General features: G+C 38.9%; 1 protein-coding gene across 4 annotated transcripts in view; it reads left to right on the top strand.

Annotated features, from left to right (window-relative positions):
- The window catches only part of ankrd13b (ankyrin repeat domain 13B), a 376259-nt gene that overhangs the window by 344208 nt on the left and 14699 nt on the right, over positions 1-17352 (top strand). For all 4 annotated transcript variants that reach the window (XM_072589741.1, XM_072589742.1, XM_072589743.1 and 1 more), the window contains 2 exons: positions 7321-7481; positions 9781-9857. In XM_072589741.1, the coding sequence (XP_072445842.1) occupies positions 7321-7481; positions 9781-9857 (238 nt within the window). The remainder of the gene's footprint in view (positions 1-7320; positions 7482-9780; positions 9858-17352) is intronic.

Here is a 17352-nt window from a genome sequence, read left to right as displayed (position 1 = left end):
TTACCTGCATTACTGGTGGTGGATTTATAGACTTTATGTGAGGGTTTACAAGTTTGTGGGCTCCTGAGATATCAAACTCCTGAAACTATCAGAACCTGTGTCTCTCTTATTGGCTGCATTGCTATAATATGGAAACGTGAATGCATTCGTTGGCAGGTAAAGTGCAAAATAAATTTCAATGTGATATTTAAAGTTATAACTTCCCATGTTTATTAAGAGACTTCCATAGTGGCACATGACTAGCTCTGACATTACTCACCTGGCTATGGTTGAAACAGAAGGATGCAGAACCAAGAGGAATAATATTAGAAACAGTTTGGCATTCAGGAAACAAGAAGATCTGGGCTTCCCACAATCTGGACGTATTTAGTTTAAGGAACTTTGGCAATTCTAACAAATTACACTCTACTTGATGCAAGTCATTACCATTAAACCTGACTTTCTTAAGCAGCTACCTTCCCCATTCCAATCCAAATAAAGGCATTTTATGCCGGTTTGCCATGTACCACAAACTTATCCTTTTCTAGCTGACGCTCCTGCCAGATTATGTTGTGTGGTGTCTCAGATGTTTGTTGCAATATTGACTGACGGGGAAGATGCATTTGTAATTATAATTTTCTCTCCCTTGCTTCACTATGCAGCAATGCATTGCACTGTTATTGCAGTGCTCTATCTAGCAGACAAACATAGCATGTTCTTCTGCGTAATATATGGATTACTTTTTATTTAGTTGATGTCAGTCGCTATTTGCTTCTGGCCAATATTTCAGCAAAGGGAAAGCCAACCAATTAAAAATAATAATTACCTTTAATGCTGTCCGATGCCCCACATCAACTTGAAAATTCTTATGTTCCACTGTACCGCTTTTTACAGAGATGTTGAACTTTTAACTCATTCACAATTGTGATTTCTCATCATATTTTATCTGATGTGTTGGCTTTATTATGCAGGAGGCTCTCAGTGTCTGGTTGAGTTCACTTAATTAGTGTACTCAATTGAAAAATATAGCTGCAGAAAACTGTTCTTTATCTTCTGAAAGAAAATAATGTTATAAGCTAGCTTTTTGCTCAACACAACTGCACCTGCTGAAGACAGCTATCACACAGAAACCAATGAGACTGAACTAGTTGATGTAAAATTTTAGAAATCACTGTTACTGAATGTGTTGTGCAAATACATCTCTGTGGGCTATTGGTACCATTCTCCAGTTGGTTTCAACAATTTTAGGCTAAGGTAGAAAAAGAAGCCAAGACTCCTATTCTTAATTGTTACCATGTTTCAGTAAATGAGAACAGGATAGAACTATACTGTTTCCCCAACATTGAGAAGGATGTGGCCACTCGTGTCCATGCTTCCAGTTAAAGTAATAAAACCTGGCCATTTGTCTTTGGGCTAAATATGTTGGCAGTAGTAAAACCATACCCAATAGATGTCACCATAGAAGGATGGAGTAAAGCTTTTGTTTCAATATACATTTATGCTATAAGTAAGAGTTTGTTCATTCATTCATGAAATAGGGGTATCAATGGCTAGGCCAGGGCTTATGAACCATCCTTAATTGCTATTAAGAAGGTGGTGGTGAGCTGCCTGTTTGAACGCTGCAGTCCTTGAGATGTAGGTGCATGCCCTTTTCCATTAGGAAGGGAAATTCCAGGACTTTGTCTGTGTGACAGTGAGGGAATGGCAATAAAGTTCCAAGTCAAGGTGATATGTGGCTTGGAGGGGAACATGCAAGTGGAAGTATTTCTGTGCATCAGATGCCAAAATCCTTCAAGGTGCTAGATGTCGGGTTTGGAAGATGCTGTCAAAGCAGCATTGGTGTGTCCCTGCAGTGTGTATTGTAGATGGGAACTACATTATTAGAGTAAGCTACAATGATTATGTTGGTGGATGAACTGCAATTATGGCACATTAGTAGTTGATGTACTCCAGAATTGTTTTGCTCATGTCTCTGACTTGCAGTTAATGCTGAAGGAAAGTTACATCCTTAAATGCTCGGAGCTCAGTAAAGATATGCCAGAGGCTGGAACTAAAGAGAAATATAAAGTAATTGGAAAGTTAATACCACTTCTGCCTGTGGATCCAGGCAAATAGTAACTAGCATTGTCAGTTAAAAATACAATGATTTATTAGTGGCCAAACTGGTTCATTCTTTCTGATTTTCAAATTTCTTGTAAATGATGAGAATTTTGCATCTAAAAGATGGATTGCAGACCATATTTTGGCATAAATGACATCTGTGATGTCTGGTACAGCAAATTTTGGGACTCTGCTAGGATTTTGATAACTTGCCTATCATTGCCCCTCAACACAAGCAATGATGCATTGAGCAATTCAAAACGTAAAAAGTTATTAGAGAGAGTGAAAAGAAAAATCAATCATCAAATGAAGGTTGTCAAAATTGCTTTCAAGAACCATGATAACTTTGCTAACCAAAAGATATGCTGGATTAACCACAAGTAACTTATTATAGCTGAGATTCTTAAGGAAGCAAAATGCCATTTGTTTCGATACACCTTATTTTAGTGATGTGTATCATGTCAATACTCATGAATTAATCTTGAAACCTTCATTGTGTTATGCCACATCATTAAAATCTTTACTGGATTGTTGGAGATGGGTATTTATTATCAGTTTTTGTAGTTTATAATGTAATAGAAACATATTGAATTAGTTGATCATTTTGCCCTTTTTCCATTGAGTAGATTAATGTTTTTTAGTATCAACATGGTGAAGTTCATTAACAAAATGATTGCCATTGAAGCTTATTCAGAAATGGAAGTCTGAATTAATAGAACGACGAAAATGCTGGCAGATGGTTAGAAACAGAAGCTGAGGTTAGGATCCTCCTGTTTTTGGATTAAAGCTGAAAGCAGGAAAGTTTCCAGCAGGGAAACCCACAGCCTACTAAAGTGAGGAACCACAATAGAAATTCTGACTCTATATATTCTGGGGGCAGCACAGTTGCTCAATGGTTGTCACTGCTGCCTCACACCATTAGGGTCCCAGATTCAATTCCAACCTCAGGCGACTGTCTGTGTGGAGTTTGCACATTCTCCCCGTGGATCCCCGTGTCTCCTCCGGGTGCTCCGGTTTCCTCCCACAGTCCAAAGATGTGCAGGTCAGGTGAATTGGCCATGCTAAATTGCCCATAGTGTTAGGTGCATTTGTCAGAGGGAAATGGGACTGGCTGGGTTACTCTTCGGAGGGTCGGTGTGGACTGGTTGGGCCAAAGGGCCTGTTTCCACACTGTAAGGAATCTAATATACTGAGTGTACACAATGTTGCAACTCTTCCTGTCAGTAATTTGCTTTTGGTTTGCAATTTGCATATATAAAAACCAATTGATTGGTGAAATGTCTGCATCATAAATTAAAATGTGTTTGAAGCAAACTATCCCATGGAGTTAATCAATCCCTGAGGAGCAATTGATTATTAGTCCATTATCATTAAAATGACATGGTGAATAACAGTGGAAGTCATCATACTAATGAGGCACATTAGGCTTCAGCATCCCACAAGCAAATTTGTCTACAATTGAAAGTTGATAGTCTAAATCATGCAAGAGACAATCATCAGTGTCTTTCTTCAGTACTTGGTTGGAGAGCGTTGAAGACACAGCTTGTTGGGAATTCTGATTGAGAAACTATTTTAACTTACTTGAGAGCAGAAAATGATCAGCTGTTGACAGATCAATAGCAAGCAAAGGAAGGTCAAAGACATATTATCCCTCTCTGCCTCAGGGCAAACAACCCTCCAAAAATCTTGACGTAATTCATTCTTAGCAAAAAGATTCAGTCCAAATTATTGTTTTTCAGAGAAAATCCACGGTGAGTACATTCGTATTCCACTACAAGTTCCCTTTAACAGGAAGCAAGCAAGTAGCTTTCATATTATTCCATGGCCTCCTGCTCCCCATGTTTTGCACTGCCAGTGGCAGTACCAAATAGCTGGCAGCTCAGAATCACATGCATCTAAAGAATCTCTGAACTACAACAGTCAAATAAGTGGTGATGATTTATCAGTACATGTTAAACCCAAACAAAACCTAAAACTAATGTTGGTAATCTCTAGCTTTTTATTATCCTGAATGGACTCCATTGTCTCACTGAGACATGAGGATTTAATCAGCGGAAATGTATGAATTGAGGTCAAAGTTTATATTTTATTCTCCAATGTAAGGTGCTGCACAGGAAGCTACTGAGTAAGATAAGGACCCATGGTGTTAAAGGTGTCATTGTCTGATAACACATTGGAGAGAAGCTTAGCTGTCTGGCAGAAAGAAGAGAGTGGGGATAAAAGGGTTCTTCTCAGGATGACACAAGTGGTGTTCCACAAGGCTCAGTGTTGGGACCATAACTTTGCACTTTATACATTAACAATCTAGATGAAGGAATTGAGAGCATTCTGGCTACGTTTGCAGACAATACAAAGATAGGTAGATTGTCAGGTAGCATTGAGGAGGCAGGGAGGCTGCAGAGGATTTGGACAGGTTAGGAGAGTGGATAAAGATGTGGACGATGGAGTCCAACGTGGGAAAGTATGAGGTCATGCACTTTGGTAAGAAGAATAGAGGTATGGACTATTTTCTAAATGGGGAGAAAATTCAGAAGTCTGAAGTGCAAAGATACTCAGAATTCTAGTCCAGGATTCTCTCAAGGTAAACATGCAGGGTTGAGTCAGTAGTTAGGATGGCAAATGCAATGATGGCATTTATTTTGAGAGGACTTGAATATAAAAGCAGGGATGTACTTCTGAGGCTCTATAAGGCTCTGGTCAGATCTATTTGGAGTATTGTGTAGGCAGTTCTGGGCCCCCTTATCGCAGGAAAGATGTACTGGCCCTGGAGTGTGTTCAGAGGAGATTCATGAGAATGGTCCCAGGAATGAAAAGCTTAACATGTGAGGAACATTTGAGGAATCTGGGTCTATCAGGGTCTAGTTGAAACATACAGAATACTAAATGGCTTGGACAGAGTAGATGTTGGGAAGATTCTTCCATTGGTAGGAGTGACTAGGACTTGAGGGCACAGCCTTAGAGTAAAGGGAAGACGTTTTAAAATGGAGATAAGGAGAAACTTCTTCAGCCAGAGAGTGGTGAATCTATGGAATTTTTTGCCACAGGAGGCTGTGGAGGCCAGGTCATTGAGTATATTTAAGACTGAGATAGATAGGTTCTTGAGTATCAAGGGGATCAAGGATAATGGGGAGAAAGCGGGAGAATGGGGTTGAGAAACTTATCAGCCATGAGTGAATGGCAGAGCGGACTCAATGGGCCGAATAGCTTAATTTCTGCTCCTATGTCTTATGGTCTTAATATGTAACTTTTGTTAATTAAAGGTGATTCATGAAGGACAATAAGAATTTGTATTGATCCAAAGGATTGTAAAGGCAATGAAGTATTTTTGAAGTTGTCATCACTGTTGTAATGTTAGAAACACAGCAGCCAATATGCACACAGTCAACTCCCACAAATTACAATGTGATAATGATCAGATAATCTGGCTTGATGATGCAGATTGACAGATAGTAGATTGGTCAGGACACCAGGTTAACTCTCCTGCTGTTCACTTGAAATAAGTACGCAGGGATCTGAGGAGGCGGGGGGGGGGGGAGCAGACAGGGCCTCGGGATTCAGGCCTTATCTGAAGAGTGTACCACTGACAGAAAATCACTCACTCAGCAATGCACTGGAGTGTCAGCCAATATTTCAACCTTTAAATCTGGAGTGAGATTTAAACCCAGGTAGTGGCAGTGCTGTTGGAATCACTGTTGAATTTTGTTAAAACTAATTATGTAACTTTATGTGAAGTCATCAGTTTACAAATTTTCAAAAGTCTTTTTCATTTTAGTAACCATATTAGTAACCATAAATCCAATAACAGTAAAATTATACTGGCTTCAGTATGTAATGATGCATAGTGGCTGATCTTATATTGTTCTGGTGCAGCAGGCTTCCAGTGAGTCTCCTGCTAGATCTGAACAGAAGGGTTTTACCCAGTAAGTGGTGACAGACTGGCTGGGTTCTTTGAGGCTGGTGGTGGGAGGAACCCTTTTATTTAATTAACTGAACCTTTCTGACCATTAACCATCACAAATCTGGCCACTTTACTCTCACATTTCCATCAGCTAAGCTAAATTGACGTTATCAAGAGCCAGCAGCGCTAACACAATGCTAAAGCAAAATAAAAGCATCAAATTAGATGGGTCTTGTTAATGGAAAAAATCACTTAAAGGAAATACATGCCTCTCCGTTAAGTAAACACTGTAGGATTTATAAATGCAATGAAGTAGTACTCATGGTCTGGACTTAGTTAGCTGCAAACTGTAATTAGTCTATCATAGTTAGCAAAGTGTTCCTGAAAGTGGTGAAATCTTTCCATTCTTGAAAGCAAATGTATAGACATTGGTTTAGAAGACGTTTGAGACATGACAAGAGCTAAATGCTGTGCTGATTTCACTCTGTGATCATTGTGTAATACCAGAGAGTGGCTATATGTAGGATTGTACTCTAGACATAGTCCTGAGAAAGCAGAAGAGATTTTGAACAGTTTAAAATTGGATCCTTAAGAGAGAATAAGAAGGAACTGTTGCAATTGGCAAAAGAATCGTTATCCCAAAGACATATGTTTAAAGAAATATCTAGCAATAGAACTAGAGTGGATACAATTTTTGTTTGGTTTTTGGGAATCCACTCAGAAATGGTGGTGGAAGCAGATTTAACAATAACTTTCAAAATGGATTACCCTCAAAAATAGAAAATAAAAAGCAGCCTATAGATAAAGTGAAGGGAATGAGTCAAATGGATAGTTCTTTCAAAGAAACACCAGGGATAAGATGGACTGAGTCAACTCCTGCACTGTATGATTCCAACTCTACAAGCAATGAATCATCTTTACTAAATGCTTTTATTAGATCTGCTGACTAAGATGTATGTAATAGTATGATCAATGGTGTTGTTAGATTATCTTAATACCACTAACCCTATTGGTCTACACTTGCGCAACTGAACTTAAGCTCAATTCTTGGAATAGTAGGCACAGGGTTTCCAATGAACTTAGAATCATACAATCAAACAGGACAGCAGCCTGGCATTCAACTGTGCCATGTCTTTGAACTCAAAAGTTTCCAACTTTGCCAATACAAACGCAAGATCTCTTTAAAAACAGAAGAAACCTTTGACTTTCCATGTTACATTTCAATACATTCAAAGGCTTCTCCCATAATTCTTGACTAAGTGTGTATCCAAGATGATAAAGTGGCTGATGGAATCTATTTTACAATGTGACATCAAGTTAAGTTTGCAAGTTTTTCTTGGCAGCTTCATGTCGTGGCTGTGATATGGACCCGGCGCTCTTTGAAGTACCCAGAGGCTATACTGTGGTTGGCAGTAACCGGGATTCTCTGAGGGAGGAGGATGATGACCTTTTGCAGTTCGCTATTCAGCAGAGTCTGCTGGAAGCAGGCACTGAGTATGATCAGGTAGGGCAAGGAAAGTCTGATGTTAAAAACAAGTACTACACCTTAAATTCACAACGTTTTAAAATAAGTCAAGGACTGAACATCAAGAAGATTGAGAATATTCATACATTATCTGGGTCTAAGAGTTGAAGCTTCAGATGTGCAACAATAATAAATTATGTAAGGAATAATGAAAACCCGGATCTGATTAGCTGAATAGTAATCTAATTGAGCAATTTAAATAATGTCATAAGATTGAAGTTTGAGTAGTTAGCAACTGTTATTTAAATCCCTAAATGAGGTTATAGCTTTGAAATCACTTCCTGTGACGAAGAAAACTGGTATTGTCGATTATGTCAATTGTAGTCAAGAGTCAATTCTGCATCTGGTTAACTCTTGTGCTGACAGCTGGTGGCAGTGCAATAATAATTCCCAAGGGCCGCAGTTTTCTTAATGTGCGGTGACATTCATACAAGGGGATTCAGAGTTGGGATCTTATTACTACATAATTATTTGAATGGATTACTTGGAAAATAATTTTACATCCAGGGTAACCTGAAGATCTGGTAAAGCACTATATACATGCATTTTGTTTTGCATTAAGTCCACAGCACATTTATTCTTCTAAATCCTGAGTTAATTTCTTCCTGAATACAGATCAAACAGCAATAGCCAAAACATTTGTAATTAGAAGGCATGGCAATTTTGGAAGAAACATAAAATATTTGAGCCAAGAATTTCCTCAAGAGCTGCTCTCTTTCCACTAGCTCCAAATAAATAAATACTCACACTTGGCTTCACAATGTACAACATTAAAAGGAGGTCATTTTTGTATACACAAGTAGTGTATTGGAATCATTGGGTCATACAGAATGGAAACAGACCCTTCGGCCCAACTACTATCAGAAGGATGTTGTGAAACTTGAAAGGGTTCAGAAAAAATTTGCAGGGATGTTGCCAGGGTTGGAGGATCTGAGCTACAGGGAGAGGCTGAACAGGCTGGAGCCGTTTTCCCTGGAGTGTCGGAGGCTGACAGATGACCTTATAGATTTTTATAAAACCTTGAGGGGCATGGATAGGGTAAATAGACAAGGTCTTTTTCCTGGGGTGGGGGATTCCAGAACTAAAGGGTGAGAGGGGAAAAATTTCAAAGGAACCTAAAGGGCAATCTTTTCATACAAAAGGTAGTGTGTGTATTGAATGAGCTGTCAGAGGAAGTGGTGGAGGCTGGTACAATTACAGCATTTAAAAGACATCCAGATGGGTATGAATAGGAAGGACTTAGGGGGTATTGGTCAAGTGCTGGAAAATGGGACTAAATTAATTTAGGATATCTGGTCACATGGATGAATTGGACTGAAGGGTCTGTTTCCATGCTGTATATTTCTATGACTCCATGACTCTAGTCCATGCCGACCATGTTCCCAAACTTAACAAGTTCCAATTGCGTGCTTTTGGCCCATATCCTTCCAAACCTTTTCTACTCCAACTGAGTAATGAAGGCAAGCATGCTAAATGCCTTTTTAGTGATCCTGTCTACCTGTGATGCAAATTTCACCTGAACCAGCAGGTCTCTCGGTTTTATAACACTATTCTCCATCAATATCATCCTGACCTGGGATGAGAATTTTTCTCATGACAATGAGCAGTAACGTTTTGTAATATGACTTCCAATCAAAGGGACAGATGGTTTTTTTCAAGATGCAGAGCAATGAATGAACTGCTGAGATCATTGCTACTTCAGATTTCACAATATGTTAAGATGCAGTGCTGTGCAGTGTCATCATTTTTGGACATTCACTAACTTGACCTTTGATTTTTCAATTGTGTTGTTTTTCATTTGCCCAAGTACAAGGCAATCAGTTTACTTACTTACAAGATTGATACTAATGAGAAAAACACTATTTAACCCTTTCAAGTTCATCTCTTAAGACAAAGCCTACGCAGGTCTCTCACCACACCATCCTGTCACCTTTTCAATGATTACAAAACTTTGCCTCCAATGATGTGATTTAAAAAGCCACTTCACATGTTGATCCCTTTCTCAGAAGACTTTGGTTAATTTTACAAGTAGATTGAGGTGTCTGTTACAACGCTGGTTACCAAAATGTGTCTTGGACAAAGCAGGCACCTGCAGTAGCATTGGGAGGAAAGTACGATTTTATTTTTTAAAAAGTGCAATTTGTAGTTTTAGGTCAATTCAGATTAGAGTTTAGCTTTGTTTCAATTTAATCACAAGAAACCTAACTCAATGATACTTTGGACAGGTATCATGCTTCCACCTTTATTCACCTTATTTATTATTCATTTTACTTTCTAGGTGACCATCTGGGAAGCACTGACCAACAGCAAGCCAGGAACACGCCCGATGACTTGTGAGGATAGAAAAGGAGAAAGGTAGTGCAGATTCAGAGAGATTCCTTTACTCTCTTACTGGTGTACATGCATTTTGTAGTGTAACATACTCATTAAGTCGAAACAAACTTGTCAGAAAATCATATCATTATTATACATCTCTCAATGTGATTATCATAAAGCATTGTTTTGTTGATCAATGGCAGAGAAAAGACTCAGAAAAAAAGTAACTTCTAGTAAATCATATTCAGTTCATATTGACATCAAGCAGGAATTATAGGATGACTACAAAACAAAATGAAGAGCTAAGAAGTGCCTTTTACTTTTCAAGTTTAAAATGATCCCATAGCTTTTCAGTTGCAACTTACCTAGATGGGCAGAGGGATGAATCATATTTCTGATAGAATGTCCATCTGATCACCTCATGGTCAATGACGTTTGATAGTACAATACTTTAAATAAATGCAATGCACAATGGTGGCTTTGCTTATCCATGTCTTCGTCAGCTGGTCAAAGACTAATGTACATTGAAGGAACTAAAGAACATGAGAAATGATAGGTGATTTATCTGACATTCCATAGATGACAATCCACATCTCAGTTGATGCCATGAAGGTCTACATTTTGGACTTGCACAGTAAAATTTATAGCTTAATGTTGAAGAAATGTATGTTGTTCACATGGACAACACAATAGCAAAGTTGTAGGAGATCTCATATTCCACTTGCTGAGCTCAGCCAAGTGATTAGTTTCCAAATTTCGTGCTACAATGAAAGGCCATTACATCATACCTCTTCCAGAACCTTACTTGCTTTGTACCAGCTCAGCATTCCACAGACTTGTTGAATTGTGTGGTTTTGTGGAAGGAGGTGGCAGGTATAAAAAGCATAAAGGGATTCGGAGCCTAGTAAAATCTCTTGTATCATCTCAGGTGCGTACAAGTGTTAAACAAATAGGTGTTCAAGCGATTTATTTGACCGTAGTCTATGTAAATAAAGAAACAATTATCTACCTGTAAATGATATAACCTTGCAATGGGCCTTGGAAGTTTGAGTTGATGTTGGTCAATGTCCAGATTGCTGCAAGCAGATTCTTGGAAAGCTGTTGGCATTTTACAAAAGGCATCGGTGATAAACTGGAGAACACTGTATTTTCCGCCAGGATCCTAATGACAACAGTACAAACAAGGACAGCTGTTCCAAGATCTGTCTAGCAGATCTACAAATTTGTTATGGATGATATCAAGATCTCATTGGTCCTGTGTTTGGTGAAGATTTAAGAATTGCCTATCCCAGAGGGTGTTTTTGAGTACACAATACCTACTATGAGTTAATTTGATTGTCAAAAATTAAAAGAATTATGGATGCGCTGAAAATGTATTCATTCCCTATGCGAGTGACACCAGCAAAGCTTTTAGAGTATGTGAATTGCAGAACCCTATTGTAAGCATCAAGTAAATGTCACGCATAATTAAAGTGTAGGCACACATAATAACACTGCAATAACTTTAATTCCTCTAATATTTACACATCGTGATTGTTGCTAGTGGGACATTTCAAGCTCAAATCACCAAGGTAGACATTCATGCCAAAGCTTCCAATTACAGCAATGACTGTGCATTTTGTTCCATTGTAGCTCATAGGTAATGCAAGTGACTTTGAGTTTGCATCACATTGATGCTGTCAAATTATTGTTTCTACTTTGGCCCCGTTTGGATGCTTGTCATCAGTCATAAATTAATAGGTTAGAAGGAAATGGTAAGACCCAGGTACAACCCCACCTCCACTAACAATCATTAATTTCACAGTAAGTTATAGGTGTGGCAAAGATGCCATTTGTAAGTCCTTCACTGTATTGCACCTAACTGCAAAGTTTGCTTGAATCAAATATTACAGTTTACTTGTTGAATTTGACACAAGGTCTTAATTATCATGCACTGGGTTGGCTTTATAAATCTGGAGGAGTGTTTTATACATAACAACATCCATTTATGTTACCAAGACCCAGTGGATCACACCCCTTTCATAAAAGCAGAGAATGTGCAGCCAGAGCTCTCAGTGCTGTATAAGCAACCTCTGTTTCCAACTGGCCCTTTTATAATTAATTCTTAGAGGGCTGAAGGACATTCGTTATTCTCCTTTGTGTTCAATGTTTCAGAGAAACAGACATTTTTCGGTCATGTGTCTGCTCCAAAATGACACTTCTTCAACCTAATTTTGAATACAGAACCTCGATTATCCGAACGAGATGGGTGGAGACTATTATGTTCAGATAACTGATTGCTTGGATAACGTTTTAATGGGACCTTGAGATATTGTTTGGATAATCCAAAATTCGGATAATTGATGTTTGGATAACCAAGGTTGCTCTATATATTTGCAAGTTGCAGTTCACTCTGAGCAGAAACGGAGATTTTTTGGACATAGTGCAGAAAAGAGCCAGCAGTCCACAAAGAGTTAATAGATTTTATTTGCTCAGTTTATCCTTTCATATGAATATTTTCACAATGCAGTATGTTGTTTTATTATTCATAACTGTAAATAGGTCTTAATTTAAAACATTTATTACATGTCTAGAGGGTTTTATTAAAAAAAAGTATTTTCTTTCTACTGAGCTCAAACCCTAATTGCTTACATTGTAAAATCCATTAAAGTTAGTGACAAAATAAATTATTCATCCCACTTTCACAAATTCAAATTATTGTCTTCAATACTGCATACTGGGGAACTCTCAAAATAACTTCTATAATATCCACCAAATCGGGCAATGTTTGACCAGTCTCTGCCTTCCCATTCTTCATCCTTCCATGAGTGGAAATACTTGATCCCTGTTTGTTCTGTCCAGACCTGCCATGATTTTGAATATTTTAACCTTCTCCTCTCCAAAGAAAACAGTATCAGCTTCTCCAACCTGTCTTCGTAAGTGAAATTCCTCATCCCTGAGAGCATTCTCAGAAATCTCTTCTGCGCTGCCTCCCATCTATCCTAAAATGTGGAGTCCATAACTGGGCACAGTACTCCAACTGAGGCCAAATCAATGTCTTATATAAATGCAACATTAACCTCCTTGCTTGCGTACTCCATTTCCCTGTTAATGAAACTTGAACTGCATTTGCTTAGCTTAATCTTGCATCTTTTTTTAAAAGCAAGGGTGAAACAGTTACTATTCTGCAGCATCATGGCAACAACTCAAAGTCAAAAGAAGACTGAAAAATAGTCAAAGCCTCGGCAATTCCCATTCTCCTTCTCATTTCCCCCAATATGCTTGGTTGCATCTCATCACTTCCAGTGCTTTGTCAACTTTAAGTCTAGACTGATTACCTAGTTCCTGTCAATTCAGTTTCCTCCCGTTTCACCACTATGGTCTGGGTAGCATCTTTTCTCTTGTTAAAGACAGATGAATAGCATTCATTCATTATCTCAGCTACGCCCTTTGCAGCCATGCATAAGTCCAACGTTTGGTGCCCAATTTACTCCATTGCTCCCTTTATCACCTTTTTATTAATAATGTGCCAATCAAAGAGTTTGGAAATCCCACTTACGTTAACCGCAACCTTGTTTCATATTCGCCCTTTGTTTTGTTTCACCCATTTGCTTTTTCACTATTCCTCTGAAACGCTGATGTACTGCCTGATTCAATTGTAACTTCCACCCAACATCTGCGTTAAACACAGTTTTTCTTTCTTATCATAAATTCTACTTCTTTTTCTTATCCAGTGAGCTCTGGATTGGTTTGCTTTGCCCTTCCCTTTTAAGGGAAAATACGACGACCATATCCAATCCATCTCTTCTTTGAAGGTTGCCCATTGTTTTGCTCTCGTTCTTCCTCCCAACTTTTGACTCCAATTTATTTGATCCTGTTCCATTCTTACTCCATTGAAGTTGGCTGTCTCTCAATTAGTTATTCTTCCCATAATTTGTTAATTTTCCCTTTCTGTAGCTGCATTAAACCTAATGATATAATGGAAAATATTTATAATACCTTCAAACTATGTGAGAAACTCTGGGCAGAATCTTGCAGGTTTGGCAGGTGTCTTGCACATTACCAAGAAAACGAGAGAAAGGACTGTCATATTTTTGGAACATCAGGGTCTTTAAGGGGTCAGCAAGTAGGTCTTTATTCAGTATCAGTTCCCAGGGCATGAAAGTCCCTCTCCTAGGCTTAGCTTATGCTGGCAATGTAACCCCTGGAGATCAGGCCATGGCTAAACGTAGAAGATATGTCAGGGAGGAGGCAGGGTATTGGTTTTCACTGCTGAGGCTCACAGTTGGAGCAGAGGGTTATCATCTCAGATCTGTTCAGCACAGGGTGCCTTCCATTGACAGCTCACCCCAAGCTGATGAGTAAAGAACTATCGCACATTCCTTACCCTGGGGGTCAGGGAGAGGTGGGAGTATGGTTGCTGATAGGACAGCATACACCTGGGTTAGCCCCAGCAGTGACAAGGTCATTAATTATCCACTTAGGGCCTCCATGTGTGTTTGGATAGTAAAGTTGGCAATGGACCTTCCCGTCACAAACTTAATTTGGGTAGAGTTAAGAAGAATTGGGAATTGGATAGGCTTCCTCCCCATCTGTTTAGTTGTGCTTCCAGCTTCACCTCCTCCAGGCCTGAAAGATTCAGCTCTCAGATCCAAGACTGGAAGGAGAAATCTGTCAGTATTCACTGTGGAATTATTTTGATGTTCAAACTCCTTTCCATCAATACTAACAAAGCTAAAAAAAAATGGAAGCAGGAATATGCCATAAAGCCATTTGAACTTGCTGTACTATTGAATCAGATCATGGCTGACTTTCTGCCTCAACCCAGTGCCCCTGCTCTATTGTGATATTGATTGATTCCTTTAGCGTTCAAACTTATAGTCCAAAGGAACCATTAAAATGTCACGATACTTGCTCCATCACAGATGAATTTCTGTGTAATGAGAACAGAAAGTTCTGGAAATACTCATCAGGTCAGACAGCACTTCTGGAGAGAGAAATAAAATTAATATTTCAGACATAAAAAGGTCATCAATCTGAAAATTTTCTTTCTCCATCTAACCTGCTGAATATTTCCAAGATTTTCTGTTTTTCTTCACTTCAGATTCTCAGAATTGTCAGTAGTTTGCTTTTGTATTATATTTTAGAACAATGCCTTTTAGTGCTGGAATGTAGCATGCCAATGTTTCAATGAGTAAAGTCATTATAGGAAATAGAAATTAAAAAAAAAGAAATTTTAACTCTTTGAATGAAAGAAGCATCTGCAACGAGATAGACAGGTTAATGGCACAAATAGAGATAAGTGGTTGAGATATAATTGGCATTACAGAGACATGATGCAAGGTAGTCAGGGTGGGAAATATTTCAGAGAGACAGAGAGAATAGCAAAGGAGGAGAGCAGCCCTGGTAGCAAAGGATGACATATGAGCATTAGTAAGAAAGGATCTGGGCTATGAAGATCATGAAGTGGAATTAGTGTGGCTGGACATTATGGATAGCAAGAATCAGAAAATGCTGGTGGGAGCAGTTTTTAGGGATCCTGCTGCAATTATAACAGTAGACAGAGCATTATATAAGAAAATATTGGACCTTGCAAAAGTGGCAATATGATAATTGTTGGGGAATTTAATCTTCATTTTGACTGGAACAATCAAATTGGCGACAACACTGCAGACGATCAGTTTGCAGAATATTTTCAATACATTGCAGAACCAACCAGGGATAATGTTATCTTAGATGTTATATGGTGCAGTGAAGTGAGGTTAACCTTTAATGAAACAGGAAAATATCCTCTGGGAAATAGTGATTGCAATTCTATTAAGTTCTATTTTAAGGTTGAAAGTGATGTATTCCATAGACAAACAAGAAACTTAAACAAAGCAAATTACATGGGTATGAGAGGAGAGCCAACTAAGGCTAATTGGGTAAATAGACTAAAATGTATAACTGTAAAGGCAAAGTGGGAAACATTTAAAGAATCAATTGAAATAGTTCAACCAAAGTACATTCCATTGACAAACAAAAACACAGCTATAATGACACATCTGTGGCTCACAAAGGAAGTTAAAGATTAATCATGGGATCTGTACATTGTGGAAGCAGTCCATTTGGCCCATCAAGTCCACACCAACCCACCCTGTCCCTGTGTCCCTGCACTTCCCATGGCTAACCTACCTACCCTATACGTGCCTGAACACTGTGGGCAATTTGGCACAGCCAAACTGCCTATCCTGCACATCTTTGGACTGTGGGAGGAAACCAGAGCTCCCACAGGAAACCCACGCAGCCACGGGGACAATGTGCAAACTCCACACAGACAGTCACCTAAGAGTGGGTTCGAAATGGATCTCTGGCGCTGTGAGACAGCAGTGCTAACCACTGAGCCACTCCTGTGTTAGATTAAAGGAAGAGTTTTATAAATTCAAGAAATGATAACAAATAGATTCATAGAGGTTTACAGCATTTAGCCCATATTGTTTGTACCTGTCAGCAAAGATCTAACTACACTAATCATATTTTGCAGCTTTTGACCCATAGAGCTGGAGGCCATAATAATGCAAGTGAATATCTACATACAGATTAAATGCTACCAGGATTGCAATCTCACTTCCAGGCAGTGAGCTCCAGGTGCTCACTACTCTCGAATGAACAAGGTTTCTCCTCAATCCTCCTCTTAGCCTTCTGCCTCTTACCTTAAATCTATATCACCTGGTTATTGACCTTTCTACTAATGGGAAAAATGCCTTCTTATCCATCCGGTCTATGCCCTTATGATCATATATATCTCTATCATATCCCAGCTCAATCCTCACTGCTTCCTCACCAATTCAATCTTTCTTCATAGTTCAGACCCTTCTGCCCAAGGAGCATCCATGTAAATACCTTCCACATTCCCTGTACAATCATGGCCTTCCAACAACGTGGTGAGCTAGAACTTCATACAGGTCCCCAGGTATAACCTAACTAACATTTTATACTGTTCCAGCATAACCTTCTTGCCCTTCATCTCACAAGGGCAAGAATCCCAAATCTGAGGATTAGGATTGTTTGAGAAACGAGCAAAGAGGTACCAATGAGTTGATTAAAAGTGAAAGAGTAGAATATGTGAGTAAGCTAGCCAGAAATATAAAAGCAGACTGCAAGAGCTGGGGTACGTTAGTATCAAAAAGAGGAAGCAAGTAGCTTAAGTAAGAAGTGAAAGCAGGAGAAATAATACTGAGGGATGTGGAAGTATCAGCGCATTGAACAAATAAAGCAGAAAACTTAAGTTTCATTCCAGAAATGGATGGTATCTTCACTTAAATGGTCACAAATCTTTGAAATTCTCTGTCCCGGGGTGAGGTTGGAGTCTCCACATTGAACACATTTAAAGCTGGAATAGCCAGACTTTGGTCTCTCAGGGTATCAGAGGATATGAGAAATGGGCAGGAAAATGGAGTTGAAGCTTAAGATCAGCAAGGATTATATTGAACAGTGAAGAAGAATCGACAAGCCAAATAGTCCACTCCTGCTCCAATTTCTTGTCTTCTGTGCATAGTGGTGGTTGTTTAAGAAA

The sequence above is a fragment of the Chiloscyllium punctatum genome, chromosome 19, assembly GCF_047496795.1.
Source record: "Chiloscyllium punctatum isolate Juve2018m chromosome 19, sChiPun1.3, whole genome shotgun sequence".
Taxonomy (NCBI): Eukaryota; Metazoa; Chordata; class Chondrichthyes; order Orectolobiformes; family Hemiscylliidae; genus Chiloscyllium; species Chiloscyllium punctatum.
This window is presented reverse-complemented; position numbering and strand designations above follow the sequence as displayed.